Here is a 17,521-nt window from a genome sequence, read left to right as displayed (position 1 = left end):
GCGTTAATCGATCGCATGGCGCCCATCCTCGGTTGCATGGTCTCAGCGTCACTGCCTTCAGTATCGCTGCATTCTTCCTGTGCAGCATTGGCTTGCCCGTCGTCCTTTACAAGGCGCTTTGGGCATTGCCGGGCGATATGTCTATCACCACAGAACCAACATGTCACAACCGCACCCTTGTTGCTGTTGTTATGCTTCGTGTAGTTCTGTTTCTTTTCGGGTTGATGGCGTGTCGACGCCTCACCTTTATCGTTGCGCTGCTCATCCTTCTTGCCTCCGTGGTCAGGCTTCTTCCCAACTTTGGTTGATGGGGTGAAAGGTTTGCGCTGAGTATCAACTAAGCGCTCCGCCGCCACATATGCATCCTCCAAAATACGGGGGTTGCTCATTTCCACTTCGGACTGTGCCCATGGTTGAAGTCCCACAATGAACCAGTTGAGCATGTCGTCTTCTGGCATGTTAGGTATCTCCAGCATAAGCTTCTGGAACGTTCGGACATAGTCTTGCAACGAACCAGTATGTTTGAGTTCACGAACCATCCGGTAAGCCTGTCTTTGCGCATTTCTTGGCATGAAGTAGTTGCGCAACTCTACTTTGAAGTCGTCAAAGGTGTCTATCACACATTGACCCCTCTCCATGTCATTGCGCTTCCGCCTCCACCAAGCGATAGCATCACCATCAAGTAAGGCCGCTGCAGCCTTGATCCTCAAATCTTCAAGGGTCACATTTTGGATATCCAAGTAGTCTTCTACTTGGAACAAGAAGTTCTCAATGGCCTTGCTGTCGCGAGAACCATTGAATTTTGCGGGTCTAGGTACATCAATCCTTGACGATCTCTCACCATTTCCGCCATTCAGGGTCACCGTCCGCTGTAACGTACGGTTTCTCAACTCAAGATCGGCCACTGTAGTCGTCAACGAAGTGACCTGCCCCATTAGTAAGTTCACCTGCTCTTGCAGGCTCGCCACCACATCATTCAATCCATTGAATGAATCACATGCACGTGAAATTGCTTCATCATGCGAAGTCACATCTTCCACCAGCTTATTAACAGTTGCAGCCAACTCTTCTTGGCCCTGAGGTGAACCCATCTCCTCAGCTTCGGCAACTGCCTTGCCTCTGGTGTTGCGCAAGTGTTGATAAGGCGCCACGATGTCTTGCTCACAAATCGCAGCCTGTCGGCGTGTCTGTCGACACCGACTCCGGAGTCCCTTCCCCAGCACGAGAATGGGCTCTGGTACCACTTGTCACGGGCCTATTTCCTTCAATGGGCCAGCGCGGCGCGACGGTCCTTCCTTACCGCCGCAAGCCTACTCGTCAGCTCGCTTGCCGGTCGCGGAAGCTTATGATCAGAGTGCAAGAGAGCAAGAGAGAATAGAGGGAGAGGAGTTGCAATCACAAGAAGCAATCACAACGAGGGTGAACAAAAGAAAGCTCAACGCATTTGATTCATTCACAATTTTGCCCGCAGGCTATTACAGTTCAAGTATACGGGCTGCCCCTTCGGGGTATTAATTCACCTGAACCGGGCAGCTTACATCAGACTCAACAAAAGCAAAACAGACTCTAAGCGCAACTGTACACTGTAAGTCGCAAGGGAACAATGTTATTGTAGCTGCTAAACCAAACAAATATGCCAAGGGCTATATATTTAAAGCAAGGGTGTTTATAAACCCCACTTTGTAAAAGAACAAAAAACAACAAAAAGTGTTTCTCACATGGACCCCATGTGAATAGCTACTGCTTTGAATGTGGTAAAACAAGGTGGAACAATCCTCTTAAATAGAGGTGGGAGGGGTGATTGCTCCCCCCTGGAATATCTTGTGTTTTTCTACCATGTTAAATTCTGATATTTCATAAAATTTGGCTAAGTGTTTTGGTAAGTTGATAAAATCCTCAATTTTAGGTGGCGTCAAGTGACTCTGGGCTTGGCCCAGGACCCATTGACAAGACTAGACGAGCAAATCAAGATTTAGTAAAACTTTTTATTTTTTACCTTTAAAATCAAGCAAAATTCGAGCAAAATTTGGGTTAAATTCAGAAGAATTTCGGAGGCAAAATTCAAGTAATATATCATTAGATGGGTCTCAAAATTCTGAAAATATTGATATTTTTTTCTGAATTCGGCCTACGGTTGGCCTGAAAATCGTATTTTTTTAAAATAGACTCGCCTTGATGTGACCAGTTTTGGATTGTATCGGATCCGATCCGATCCATTTGATCCAAGTTGATATGGATCTGGACCTAGTCCAAGACCCATATTAATTAGGATCTGGTCCAGTCTTTGATCCATATGGATATTGGATTTGGATCTGGATCAAGATCTGAAATCCAATTCCAACCAATTTAAAGTTTTAAATTCAATATAAAAGTTTAATTGAGTGAAATTCCATGTGAAAAAGACTCCCAGAGGAGTGAAATACCTTCTGAAACTTTTTGAAAATTTATTATTTAATAAATAATTAATTAAATATTACAAATTAATTAATTCCGAAAATTTATTTTAGATATGGCAGAGTTCTACATTTGTGGAACTCTACCTATTATGTAAGGATTCTAGAGGGGGGTGTCACCTTCTAGAAGAGCCCAAATGTAGTTAAAGTAAAATAGTAAAAGAAATAAAATAAAAACTCTATCCTCTATAGAAGGACTCCAGAAGGGACGTCATCCTCTCTCTAGAAGACTAAAAAAAAATTATAAAAGGGTCTAACTCGCCCATTTCTCTAGATTTCATTTTCTAAAGAGAGAGAGAGAGAGAATGAAGAAGGGAAAAGAAAGAAAGAGAAAACAAAAAAGAGAAAGGAAAAAAGTTATGTCACAGGGATTCGGCTAGCAGGGTGCTGCACCCGCGTCGACGCGACTCGACGCGGGTGTGGGTGCGGGTGCGGCACCGGGTGCGGTCAACCCGATCTTGGGTGCGTTGACCGCACCCAGGATCATTTAGTTCCATTTTTTTTTGGATTTTTTAAAAAAAAAAAATTGCCCAAAAGGGCTGCGGATTTTTTTTAAAAAAAAATTATGCTGACAGCTGCAGCAACTGTTCTGTCAGCTGCTGACAGCAGCTGTTCTGTCAGCTGCAGCAACTGTCTGTCAGCTGCTGTCAACAGCTGACAGCTGCGAAATTTGAAAAAACCCGCGTGTTCCCCCGACCCCCTATATATATATATATATATATTACATTTTTGCCCCTACCGCACCCCCGCACCCGGGTTTTTTGGAAGTGCCGAATCCCCGCACCCGCACCCATGTGACATAGGAAAAAAAGGAAGGAAAGAAGGAGAAGGATCTCCTTCCATTCCGGACATTCGACGAATTTTTTCACTCTTTTTTCATCTTCGATCGAAGGTACGGGTTCCTCTCTTGATTCGAACAGGGGAAAACGGCTTAAGTCCAGTTTATGTGAGATTTTAGTGGAAAAAAGGAAAATTCTGAATTAGAATACAATATATATACATAACGTTGATTATATATATATATATGTGTGTGTGTTAAATCAGCCACGTGTTTCTTTTTTGGCATGTACTCAATTTTCTGATTTCGTGCTTATAGATGAATATGCCCTGCGAGTTAATTTTCTACATATTTCTTAGTTCTATGTATTTTAAGAGCTCAAAAAAAATAAATTTTGATTTGCCATTGTATATGTGGACAGATTTGTCCCATTGTGCGTGTGCACAGATCTGCAAACTTTCATAGGTGCGCAGATCTGCTCCAAATCTGCGAATTTTTGTGTGCACGCAAATCTGACCAAACCTGTTGCAGAGTTATTTTTCGCTAACATACTGTTTATTTTTCTTTTCAATAGTTGTTGAAATGACTGTGTTGTAAATCTGCCATTATGAACATGTGTGGAATCGTTGGTTGTTAAAGGAAAAGAATATCTGATTTTCTGTTATGAGGTATAACAGATTTATTTTAATTTTCCAGCAGTATCAATATTTCATACTAGAGCTATTTTAATATCAAAATGGGATTTGATTTATTAGGTTGGTCTAAACTGTTTTCAATGTCGCCTTATGAACTGTTATGATGTTGTTTTGTTTTTGAAACCTAGAAACTGCATATAGAAATAATCATGTATCGAAAAAAAATATATATGAATGTTATGTTTCATAGGTTCACAGCTATATATGTTCAAGCGGCCCTTAGTCAATAAATATTTACCTCGTAGTATGCTTTCTGTAAGTTCAATATGGATCAGATTTGTTTTGCCCATGCATATAGGCAAATATGGTCCAGATCTACAGTATTTACACGTGTAGATCTAGACAAGCTTACAAGCTGTTACTTTATTTGTTTATTTTTGACAGATCTACGCTATGATACATACGCAGTTTTGGCTCAGATCTGCTATATGCATATGCAGATCTCAACCAATCTACCTATTCACACTAGGTGGATAGATCTGGTTCAGGTGTGTATCGATGTGTGTTTAGCCGATTGTGGAGCATGCTTATTTCTCTTTTGACTATTGGTACGACCGTGTACCAGCCTTATGTTTCTTTTTCCCAGCATGTTGTTTCTCTTTTGAGTATTGGTATAAACTGTAATGAGATATGCGGAAATATAAAAAGTGCTATGAGCACTTGTAATGTCCTACAGGACAAACAAAAGAGGCAATAGCCAAGTCCACTAAGGGACAACACATACACAAGCCCTGAGAAATGCAAAATATAGAAGCCTCTTTATTGAGAGAGTGAGAGAGAGCTCTCAAGTATATCCAAATACAAAGGGGGTCAACCCTATTTATACAAGAAGAAATGAGAGGAAGGGAGGCCACAAGGCCTCAAAAGGTGAGCCAAAAAGGGGGCTCCCATGAAGTCGTTGGGAGCCCCCAATGGTCACAATTGTGACCGTTGGGGGCCCTAACGACTCTATGATGGGGCCCCTTTAAGTAGCTTAAAGGAAAAAAAATAAAATAAAATAAATACAAGAAATAAAAAAAGGAGAAAAACAAGTACTCCTATTGGGTACTGTGTGAAATGACCATAATACCCCTATCGAGTATTATGGTGTTTATATATATATATTAACACCCACCCTCAAACTTTACGGGGAGATGACTGAAAGTTTGCCAAGGAGAAACAAGAAGTGAGGAGCAGGAAGTGCTTTAGTAAAAAAATTTGCGAGCTGATATTCGAATGTGACGTATGGCAGTGTAACTGTCCCACGGAGATACTCATCACGAACATAGTGACAGTCCATTTCTATATGTTTGGTCCGCTCATGGAAGGTGTGATTGTTGGCAATATAGAAAGTACTTTTGTAGTTACAGCAAAGCTTCGAGGCACCAGAAATTTCAACTCCCATATCTTGAAGAAGACTTCGAAGCCACACAAGTTTCATTGTAGTAGTTGCCATAGCCCGGTATTCAGCCTCGGTAGATGATAAAGAGACTTTCTGTTGTTTCTTGCATCTCCAAGCAATTAGCGAATCTCCTAAAAAGATACAGAAACCAGTAGTTGAGATTCTAGCATTTGGGTTTCCTCCTCAGTCAGCATCAATATAGACAAGCAAATTTAATGAAGAGTGTGAGGATAGAAATAGCCCTTTAGTTAGAGTGTTTTTGATATAGCGAATAATCCGAAGCACGGCACTCATATGCACAGTTGTAAGAGCATGTTGGAATTGGCTGGCAGAGTGAACAGCGTGAGCGATGTCTGGCCTGGTGATGGTCAGATAGGTGAGAGATCCAATGAGTTTTCTGTAGGGTATAGGATCATCCAGTAGAACCCCATCCTCCAACCGTAGTTTAGCGTTGATGACCTCTGGAGTCTCCACATTTTTGTCATCTGAAATTCCAGATTTGGAACATATATCTGCAGCAAGTTTCATCTGTGATAATATATACCCTCGGGGAGAGTATGCAACTTCAATACCAAGAAAATATCTGAGAAAACCTAAATCAGACATATCAAAGTTATCTTTTAACATATTTTTAACATTAATAATACCACTTTCATCATTGCCTGTGATGATCATATCAGCAACATAAAGTAAAAGAATACCAATACTATTATCTGCACTTTTAACAAAGAGAGCAGTGTCAGTATAACAAGAACGAAATCCCAACTTAATCGTGATAGCACTAAATCTATCATACCAAGTCTTAGGGGCTTGTTTAAGACTATATAAAGCTTTTAATAATTTAAGGGTTTGACCTTTTTCAAGAGTAATTCCCGGTGGATGGTCCATATATGCTTCTTCATTTAATTAATCATTAAGAAAGGCATTTTTAACATCTAATTGAAATATAGGTCATTTCTTAGATGATGTTACAACAATTAGGGTTCGAACACTAGTCATTCGAGCAACAGGAGCAAAGGTCTCCTCATAGTCATGTAAGGAAATGGCTTTGAATACATTAGGTTCAATAATGAACCAATGCACATGCACATGAAGTGCGAATATACCCACTAAAGAGAACAACACAAGCACATAATGTGCTAACACATAACCCACAAAAGGGGTAAAATGCCAATAAGGCATAAGTTAATATTATTGAAGAGAAAAGGGTCTAACACCCATTACAATGGAGCAAAAGCTCCTTCTTGAAGTGGTAAATACAAAGGGGAGAGCCCCTATTTATACACTCTCAAAGGGACCACCTCTGGGGCTCCCAAAGGAGACGTTGGAGAGCCCCCAACGGTCACATTTGTGACCATTGGGGGCTCCCAACGTCTCTATTGGGAGGCCCCCAATATGGTACGAAAAACAAAAAATAAAAAACAGAAAATAAAAGAAATATTACAATGCATATTCCAATTTGAATATGCGTAAAATGACAAATTACAAGAATACCCTTGAGGGTATTTTAGGAAGAGAAATATATATTTATATATATATATATATAAATATATATACATATGTACATTTTTAAGGATTATATTTCAACATACATATATGTGTACGAGTACACATATTTTAACACCCCCCTCAATCTTTGCGGGGAAACGAAAAGATTGAAGAAAGTCGCAAGACTCCAAGAGGCTTCGGTAAGGATGCTATTGAAACTTGAAAATGCCTTCCTCCAATTGCCTTTTAATGGTGAACACATTTCCCGATCCATCCAGGGTACTTCTTTTTATCTTATCTCCAAGATCCTATGGAATAACAACAAAGAACAAGTAAAAAATATCTTTGCACTTTACTCAAATAAAACATTCCTAACAAGGTGCAAAATTATAACTTATGCATAGAAATTTGAAGCACATGATAGGATAATTACTTAAGCATGAAAAGAAAATTTAGAAAACCAAGGTTTCAAAATCATATATCATGTTAAATAGTGAGCGGAAACGAATTGCAAAAATGCATAATGCATTCATAAGGTCCAACATTGGACAAACACAACCCCATAATGGGGAATAACAAAATGATCCACTAAAGGACACCACAATAAGCCTACGAAGAGGCATAAGCTACATATGCTTTATTGAATGAGGGCCTAAAAGGCCATAATGAGCATATGCATATACTATCATAAAATGAATTAACACTTAAAGAAATCATTAATGAACATGCTTCAAACATACTTTAGTCAAAATGAACACGGATACAAATGTTCAAAAGGTTTTAAAAGAACACGGATACAAATGTCCAAAGGCATGACGAATATGAACTTCAATAAGAGGGGATTTATAAAGGTATATTTAACACGCATAGATCAACAATAGAGTTTTTCACATCTTTAGGAGAAGATCTATGTCAATCAAATGTCATATATAAGAAGCATGATTTGACTAAATATATTAAAACATCCACCCAAGATTCAAGAATGAATATCATTTGAGACAAAAGACTCATTTTGCATATCAAATACAAAAGTGGCCGAAAAACTGTAAGCACTTAATATATAGATTAAATGTTAAAATATCAATTTGATTTAAAAACATATCATAAATATGATTCACTTGTATCTAAAAACACAAGTTATGAATGAAATTTTGCAATTTTCAATAGTAGTTCATCCACTACAAGCAACTACCTCATTAGTCCTCAAAAACCTACAAATCAAGTGTATAAGCTACTAGAACAAGAACATAACCATAATGCCATTAAAGGCCAAAAGACACACACAAAGATGTGTAAAAATACCTCTTGTCTACATGTAATAATACTTGAAATGAGTGTATCAACGACAAGAACAAGAGAATACATGCCAACATGGACCAAAAGCATCTCTTTATTACTAGGTTTCAAACTTCGCTCTCGACCGAAACAGCCTTCGAAATATTAGACATCCAAATCTAATGTCGGGGACATCAGAGACATCTAAATCCACAAGTGTCACTTTCTTGGTATACCAAAACAACAATTGTATCTACACACCACCGCCAGGCAAAGTGACGGATTCTCCCTAAAACCGTGGTCAGAAGAAGAACCTCAATATCGAGTTCAGGGGCAACAACAACGCACACGAAGTTTTAGTATCCTCACAGTTCCCTAAAACCGCTAAGCCCAAGATTACATTTCTGCAGAAAGAACATCAAGAGAACGTAAATTACATTGTTCTCTTTATTTATCTTGTTATTAATATAAATTTCTATTATTTGCAATTCACCATGCAAAATTAATAACATAAGTTCGCATATCCACATGCGAAGCTCTTCACGGTCCACCCGTGTCATAAATAGAACAGTGCAATTAGAATCACAATATCAAATGAGATTTTCGTAATGCACAAACAAGTAAAGTAAGGAGCACATCGGGTCAAGGCTTCCAAAGCCTATGATGATCCATCTTGATCATCTATGCATTCATATACAAAAATCATGAATAACATGTCACTATGCATTCCGTTTAAATGTTTCTCAATGGACATTCATTTATGTCAACTTAAGGATATGCATGGGCTCACATATTCATGTTAAATGCATGCTTTCATTCATGAATCATTTAGAACTAACATATGTGAACACTCATGCAATCGCATACCGGAAAAAATTACATAATGCTTTCGGGATGCACATTCACACATATATTAAACAAGGATGTGCATAGATAACGCTTTCATATGCATGTGCTTACATATTCATGCAAGTTACACGTCTCTTCCATGAGTCCTTTCATGTTCAAATGCAAATGAACATACAATTGTATATAAGTAAAACAACCAAAATTTGGAACCTTTGCACATGGCTGCAAGATGTACAAGTAGACGGCATTACATTAGGCACATGGTTATGCATAGCTAACTCCTCACAAGCATGCAAACAACAACATTCATACAACTATTTACATGAAAAACCTATCTATTTCATCTATGCACATAAAAGTTACTATGCAGTTAATATTTTGATCAAACACAATGGATTCAGCCCTCTTAACGTGCATAGAACTAGATCCGTTATCATGAGTAAATCTGGAAATTTGCAAACCAACTGAAAATATTTTTCTCTCCCCCATTTTTTTTCGTATGCAAACCGGGCCTGGCAGGGGCCAGCCAGGCCTGCACCAGTCCAGCCAAGAGCTGGACTGGACCTGACAGGGCCCAGCCTGCCCAGCCGAGCACTCGGCTGGGCTGCCGACTATCCAGCCAGGACCAAGCCAGGTCTGGTCTGGTCCGACCAGACCCCAGCCCACCAGAGAACAGCATATATATATATATATATATATATATATATATATATATATATATATATATATATATATATATATATATATATATATATATATATATGTGTGTGTGTGTGTGTGTATATATATATATATATATATACACACATATATATATATATATATACACACACACACACACACATATATATATATATATATATATATATATATATATATATATTAACACCTGCTCAGCCGAGCCCTCTCAGCTGGGCCTCTGCGGCTTGGTAGGCCTGGCAAACCTGTCAAAGCCTGGCAGATTTGCCAGTGCTGCCCAACAGAAAGCCAGTAAATCAAAACAAAACCATGCTACATGACTGGACGTCCAACTTGAAGTTTTAGTAAGCGTAGGAAGACAGGTTCCTATTCAAACCTAGGCGACTAGTTCTCATATAGATATGAATGACTGTGTTTTTAAGCCAAAATCAAATACACATGCATAGTATGAGAGCATATCACAGACTATATATGCGGATGCAATTATTTTATTTAGATGTGCACAGATTCATGTTTAAATAAACATGCATCTCACTACTATCGTTTTTTGGTAAATATGCATAACATAATAGCTACAAAACCACATGCATCTGCATGTCTTTTTTTTTCATTAAATACACATAGAACCCTTACGTATTATCCTACCATGAACCGTGCATCTAAGCATACTCCAAAAAAAAATTTTTTGAAGGCTTTGAGTGCGCTAAATCTGAGCCAGATTTGCACATGCCTCGAGCATGTCAAATCTGTCCCAGTTTAGGGATTCGGGGTCATACATTTACAAATATAAATATTTATATGTGTATTTTCCCCAAACAAACACCGGAACGGGGAAATCGATTTTTACATAGATTACGCACTCGATGAGCAGCTTTTATCATAAGTAAAAATTATGTTTTATTATGAAAATAAACATATACAGAAATTTATTCTTGAGAAAACGTATAGAAATCAAATTACATCCAATAAAGATGTTTCATATATATCCCCAACCAAGTATTTTAGAGTGAATATGCAGATTCACTCGTTTTTTTCATGGACTTTCACTAAAATCTTGCATGGAAATCGAATTCATGCCCTTTTTCTCATTTGAAACAAGAGAGAAACCCGTACCTTTACCATAGATTGAAAAAGAACAAGAAAATAATGGTGGAAACGACGGATGATCGGAGAAGAAGCCTTCTTCTTCTTCCTCTCTTTTCCTCTCCTCTCCTCTCTCTATACTTTCCCTTCTCTTTTTTTTTTGAGCTATTTATAAGGCTCTAGGGGGGGGAAGCCCCCCCCCCTCTAGGGCTGGAGAGAGAGAACTCTCTCCTCTATGGACTCTTTTCTCTCTTGGCTTTTCCGGAACTTTTGGACTCTTAAGTTGACTTTTCAAAATTTTATTTCAAATGGACTCTAAGCCTCTCAAACCTTCTTAGATCCTTCCATGAGTGTTTAAGAACTCTACTAAGAGTCCTAAACAAATATCAAAATAAAATTTTGGAATTAAATTAATTAATTAATGTTAAATAATAAATAAATTTTCAGAAGCTTTCAAAAATTACCAAATTAACTTGGAAGGCTTATTAACGTTAATTAACTCCAATTTAAAGGTTTCTAGTGAATTTAAAGTTGGAAAAACCTTTGGGCATGGATTTAGATTTGGATCTGGATCTAAATCCAAGATCCAAATCCATCTCAAAAATATAAATGGGTCTTGAGCTGGATCAAATCCAGATTAATATGGGTCTTGAATAGAGTCAAAATCCATATTAATTTGGATCAAATCCATCAGATCCGTTCTGATTCAAATCCGGATCTGAACAGACAGACTGCTCAATTTTTGAAAAAAATGCATTTTCGGGCGAACCATACCCGAATCAAGGAAAATAAAATATCGTTACGCTCAGAATTTTGAGACGTATCCAACGATATATAACTTGAATTCCACTTCTGAAATTCGTCTGAAAATAACCTGAATTTCGCTCAAATTTTGCTTGAATTTAAAAGATGAAAATAAAAAAAGTTCTCACATTTCGATTGGCTCGTTTAAGCCTTGACAATGTGACCTGGACCCAGCCCAGATTTCAAAACATCGGCCTAAAATCGAGAATCAAACGATTTTTTCTTCTATACTTAGCCAAATTTTCAACAAAACCATAAAATGACTGTGTGAAAATACGTGATATTACATTGTATGAGTTGAAACAAGCCCCAAGAGCTTGGTTTGAAAAATTCAGTGTTGCAATGGTGAGGTTAGGATTCAGACAAAGTTATCATGAGCCAGCCTTGTTTGTGACATCTTCTGCTAAAGGCCAATGTCTTCTTTTGCTGTATGTAGATTATATGATTATTGTTGGATATGATAGGACAATAATTGAGAGTAAAGATGCAATTAGCCTAAAGCTTTTAAATGAAAAATTTAGGAAAATTAAAATATTTTATAGGTCTTGAGATCGCATACTCCAAACGAGGATTTTTGTTGACTCGGCACAAATATGCAGCATAATTAATTGGGAAAGCAAGACTTGCAAATGACACAAAGCAAGTGAATACTCCTAGTAAAGCTAACTGCAAATTAAAGCATACGATCGGTGAACTACTTGGTGACCCTACAATTTATAATCAGTTAGTTAGGAGTTTGATTTACTTGATCATCTCACGGCCAGATATTACGTTTGTAGTTCATATGATAAGTCAGTTTATGAGTACCCCTAGATCATCTCATTTGGCAGCAATCATGAGGATTATCAGATATGTTAGGGGTACCATGTATTATGGATTGTTCTTTTTTGCTACATCGTCATTGAAAACATATTATGGTGCAGATTTTGAGGGGAGCTTCTTAGGATAGGCATTCTATCTAAGGGTTATGTATCATTATTATCATGGAAAAGTAAGAAGCAATAAAGGGTTGTTTTGTCTACTACTGAGGCAGAATATAGTGCAATGGCTCAAGTGACTACAGAAATCATTTGGTTGAGGTGGTTATTGCAGGACATGTGAGTAAATAGACATGACAACTATTTTGTATTGTGACAATCAGAGTCCTATTCATATCGCCAAAAATCCAGAATTTTATGAGAGGACGAAACACATTGAGATAGATTGTCACTTTACTGGTCAGGCATATCTAGATGGAGTTATATCCTTGGCATACATTAGAACTCAGAGCTATATATCTTATTGCTTTACAAAAAATTACCCTTAAAGGCTTTCCAATCATTCTTGTTCAAGCTTGGGTTGATTGCATTCTCATCACCTCAAGCTTGAGGGGGAGTGTTGAAGAAATTTCATAGTTCTATTGTGTGTAATACCCGTTATTGTATCTTTTTGTACATAAATTCTAGTATAGAGGAGAAGGAAGAAGAAAAAAGAGAGGAGGAAGAGAGAGAGGTACCTATTTCTTTGTGGTCATCATCGTCATCGCGCGATCGAAAGAGGAGGGGAGGAGTCGGGATGGGGGGAGCGGTTAGGAAGGAGGAGTCAAGGAAGGGAAGGAGGAGCAGTAGGCCGGGGAGGGAGAGAAGGAGAAGTCGGGGAGGAGAGGGGCGCGGTCATGCCCTAATTAACCCCCCCCCCCCAACTTTTCAATTTTTTTTAATTTTGTACCAAAATGGACTCGATCAAAATTGACCGAGTTCATTTCGGACAAATGTAACCCTGGGTGCGGGTTGACCGCACCCAAATTTGTTTGACTGCACCCGGTGCGAAAAAAATTCATATTTGCAGCATCGGGTGCCACACTCACGTCTTGTTGCGTCGATGCGGGTGCAACATCCACTTAGGCGAGTCCATGTGACATAGAATGAGACCATGTCAAGACTACTCAATCAATTACGTATTACTTGGGTTAACTTTAAGGATATAGGTCATGTGCATTAGCAGTTAGAATCAATTATTCTGCTCTTAGTTGTGTTCTACCAGTCAACTTAACTAATGCTAATGGGTATGCCTAAGATATATCTTCATGAAGTTTCTTCTAGAAGATCCATGTTTCTCATTCACAATCTTTCATTGCTACCACTAGGTTCCAATCAAGGAGTGACAAAGTATACAGGCTCCGATTGCATTTCACTGTTCTTTACTCTTCAATTGCCCTTCTGAGTGAGTTATACATATAGATGCATATACATAGGTATTTTATAGAATTCATTAAATAGAGTCAAATCTAGCATATTGATAAAATATTAGCTCACTAAGCTAGGTTTATCCATTCGTTGCTTGGAATAGAAGATCAAACAGTGATTGGATTTTTGAAAATGAAAAAATAAAGCACACATGCATGCACAAAGTCATATGTACACACATGCCCCTCACATGCATGCATACATACACACACTCAAGAGAGAGAGAGAGAGAGAGAAATCTGAATAATACTCACCAATAATTCATCAGGATTAGCAACTTCATCATCACGATGAAATATTGGAGGAAATTCAAATCTGTTGAAGCTGAAAATATGAAAAAAAAATGAATAAGCATCATACATGAACATCCGTAGATGTGCCACCTCAAGTTCACTAGCAACTATATATATATATATATATATATATATATATATAGAGAGAGAGAGAGAGAGAAAGTTTTTGTACGTACATAAGATGATCAATGTTTGGATCTATAAAGCGCATCTCAATTGGGAAACGGTACCGGTATGGATCTCGTTTTGCCTGCAAAAGTACCACTAGAAGTTAGAATGCAAATGAACAAGACCGTCGGAAGAAAAGCATATATTCCAAAATCAGTGTCCAATACATTTCATCATAGCCACAGTTTTATCTTATCTTGCATTTAAAACTACTCAAAGTTTCTAAATGCAATTCATTATTAAGTGTCATTCCAGATTATCTAACATATGAAAGCCACAAGTTTCTACACATCTGCAAAAGCTGTTCTTGGAGATGAAAGCTAGATGCTTCTAAAGCATGGTCCCTGCATCATAGGTAGTGTGCTTCCAAGATCATAGGGCTTGTCATTTTTAAGCAAGAAAATTACACTTTCATTAAAAGGCAACAGTGTGCAAAAGCGATGTTTCACTCAGCTTTAATTGACATGACACAACAGTGAACATAGACATAATACATGCAAGGGATAATTAGGTCCATAAGAAGGTAGAAGTAAGAAACTAAAAGTGTTTAAGAAGTCAACTACAACACTTTTTAGAATTCACAAATAAAAGAAAAATCAAAATCGTCATACTCACATCTAATATTAACTAACATCCCGCTTGAACTCTAGCCAACAATGAGCTAAACCAGTCACAAATATTGGTCTCAGCCATATATCGGCAAGGAAAATCTCGCAATAATATAGGTTTATTTGATAAATATCGGCACTTAAAATATTTTAAAAATATAAAAACATAAATAAGAAAAGAACATGTTTAGATAATTAAATAACATGTATAAAACATAATAAAAGAAATAAGCATACAAAAGAAAGAAGAATAAACATATTTAAGATATAGAAAAGAAATAAAACAATAAAACTGAAAAAAATCATGATATTAGCATGATATCATCATGATAAGGTCGCCATAAAATTAATTTAGCAATAGTTTTACCTTTTATCTTGTCAAACACTATTATTGTGAATCTTGAGTAACAAAAAGACCAGCATACCAGAAAAGTATCACTCACCAGGATTTCAATGATGACATTCATACCCACTTTTATATGATGCCGCATCCAATACCAGTCATTACCCTTTATTGGAACCCACCTGAAGAAAGACAAATAGGCAATTTCTAGGAGTTCAGATCAATGAGATCTCTGCTAGGCAAAGTTGTTCTGTTTGTAGCAAGAGATATAGGCCAAAGCAAATGCAAATTTGAAAAGAAAAAGTTAGATTATCCAGAAATGATACAAGAACGGTTGCAAAAGAAAATAGACATTGCTCAGAAGAACTCTGTACCAAACATTCTTTTTAGAAGGTTACATTTCCAATTAAAGAAATATCAAAGCAAGATTGAAAATGCAAGGACAGATTACTAACAAATTATGACAGCAGTTGACATCTGGCATGGGTGGTGCAGACATGAAAGACTTCCAAAGAGTCTTACAATACAAGCAAGTGAGGTCCTCTACAGCTAACCAGACTGAGTTAATTAGCTATAATAGACAGGAAGTGGCTTGCACCATGAGAGCCACTAGTTGCTGCATGCTTCAAAATGAACTCAGTACAGGGATAAAGTAGCCATATTTGTGGAAATGAAGCTTTTTAATGTTAAAGTATGCATGTATTCTTATTGTTGTATGTACAAGTAGAGTCAAACTTAGACATAGTTATGATGGTCAAATCAATCCAGATTTGTATGCTTTAGACATTGTTGCCCCTATTTATGTTGCTAGGGGCATTTTAGCCAAGAAAAGATGCAATGGGGAGGAGGGGGGTTGACGTTGACCCCTATACATTCTATTTTATTTGCCCTAAGAATGCAATGCAGATCTTCTCCTATCTCCTTGCTTCCTTATTGTGCTAATATTTAACTCCAAACTCATGAAATGTGAGTAACAACAATGGTGCAATGGTTTTTTTCTGATAACGAAAATCATTAGAATAAAAATAGCAATAGTAATAGTAATAAATAATAATAAACAATAATCACAATTAACAGTAACAATAACAATAGAAATGAGAATGACAACTACCTAGCTATTAGTGTTGCATGTAACTTCTTTCATGTAAGGGTGTCCCATAATTAGCTTATGTGACATTTTGTATTTAGGAGCAACTTTTATGGCTGTCTTGGATATATGTAGAAGGTTACATCCACAATTTCTTTGTAGTTTCTAATATGATTTGCATATACATATGTGTATATTCAATTATTCGCACTAATATGGAGAATCTTGTTCAAGAGTAACATTTCTCAGTTTGCCTTTTTGAGGCTAGAGACACCAATATTTTTCAGTCTTTTAATCATACTCAACACCTACAAGAATGTAATATGTGAGTTATTCTCTACAAGTCCTTACAGCTAGATGATACCAATTACCAGAGAACCATACGATACATGTAACTACCACTCTGCTTGCCACTATGCATGATTCTAACAATATCTGTAGACCCCTGCAAATTGCAGATGGGTAAGAACTAAGAACCATGGAGAATTTGTTTTTCTAAATGCCAATATTGAGCAAAAGTGAGGCCTTTATTGAACAGATCAATTTGTTCTCTACTAATAAACAGAGTACAATTCACAATCTTCAACTTCTTCCCTGACAAAGTGTTGATCCAGCTGAATATGTTTAGAATTCTCATGATAAACAAGACTGACGACAATATTAACAGCATTTCCATTATCACAATGAAGAAGAGAACCACTAAGCTACTAATAGGCTGATGCAACACAGTAAAATTTCTAATCCATGCGACCTCAGCATTAACAATTACCATGATGATATTCTGCCTCATATTGGATATGGCAGCACTCTCACAAGACACTAGAGTTTGTCTTAGAAGTCTACAAAAACCTATCACTGACCTTAAGAATAGATCAATCACCAACCTAATTATATAATAAGCAACAACAACAAAAGAGCACATATCTTAGTGGAAGGCTGCTTATTTTTCATCCCTCCATCAAGATACCTTTAATGTAGTGTGAAACTCACTTAACAAACTTCATAGGACTGTAATGCAGGAGCACGCATGAACTGAGCAACACACTAATAGAATACACCATATATAGGTGCAAGCAGGTCAAATACTATAAAACCCCAAGAGTATTTCGATATTTTAATGGCCGTCTCACAAGGATATTCCATTCTTACTCCAAACTGTGTCCCTCATATGGTAGCTTCATTGGAGAACTTCATAAAATATCTGACAGTTTTAGGGTTGGGTAGCACATCATTGTTTCTTGAATTATCACATGCATGCATATTTGAAACAAAAAGTTTTTGAACTGGCTTGT

The 17,521-nt window shown here is 37.3% G+C and overlaps 1 protein-coding gene across 1 annotated transcript in view; it reads right to left on the bottom strand.

Moving 5' to 3' along the window:
* PDE312 (Nucleic acid-binding, OB-fold-like protein) overlaps positions 1-17,521 on the bottom strand; it is a 59,111-nt gene that overhangs the window by 20,636 nt on the left and 20,954 nt on the right. The window contains exons 5-7 of the mRNA XM_090003388.1: positions 15,243-15,324; positions 14,200-14,273; positions 13,985-14,054 (exon numbers count right to left, since the gene is read on the bottom strand). Coding sequence (XP_089859514.1) covers positions 13,985-14,054; positions 14,200-14,273; positions 15,243-15,324 — 226 coding nt within the window. The remainder of the gene's footprint in view (positions 1-13,984; positions 14,055-14,199; positions 14,274-15,242; positions 15,325-17,521) is intronic.

Source organism: Nuphar pumila, chromosome 4, assembly GCF_984573655.1.
Source record: "Nuphar pumila chromosome 4, dmNupPumi1.hap1.1, whole genome shotgun sequence".
NCBI classification, from domain to species: Eukaryota; Viridiplantae; Streptophyta; class Magnoliopsida; order Nymphaeales; family Nymphaeaceae; genus Nuphar; species Nuphar pumila.
Note: the sequence above shows the minus strand (reverse complement) of the source record. Positions and strands in the feature narration are given on the sequence as shown.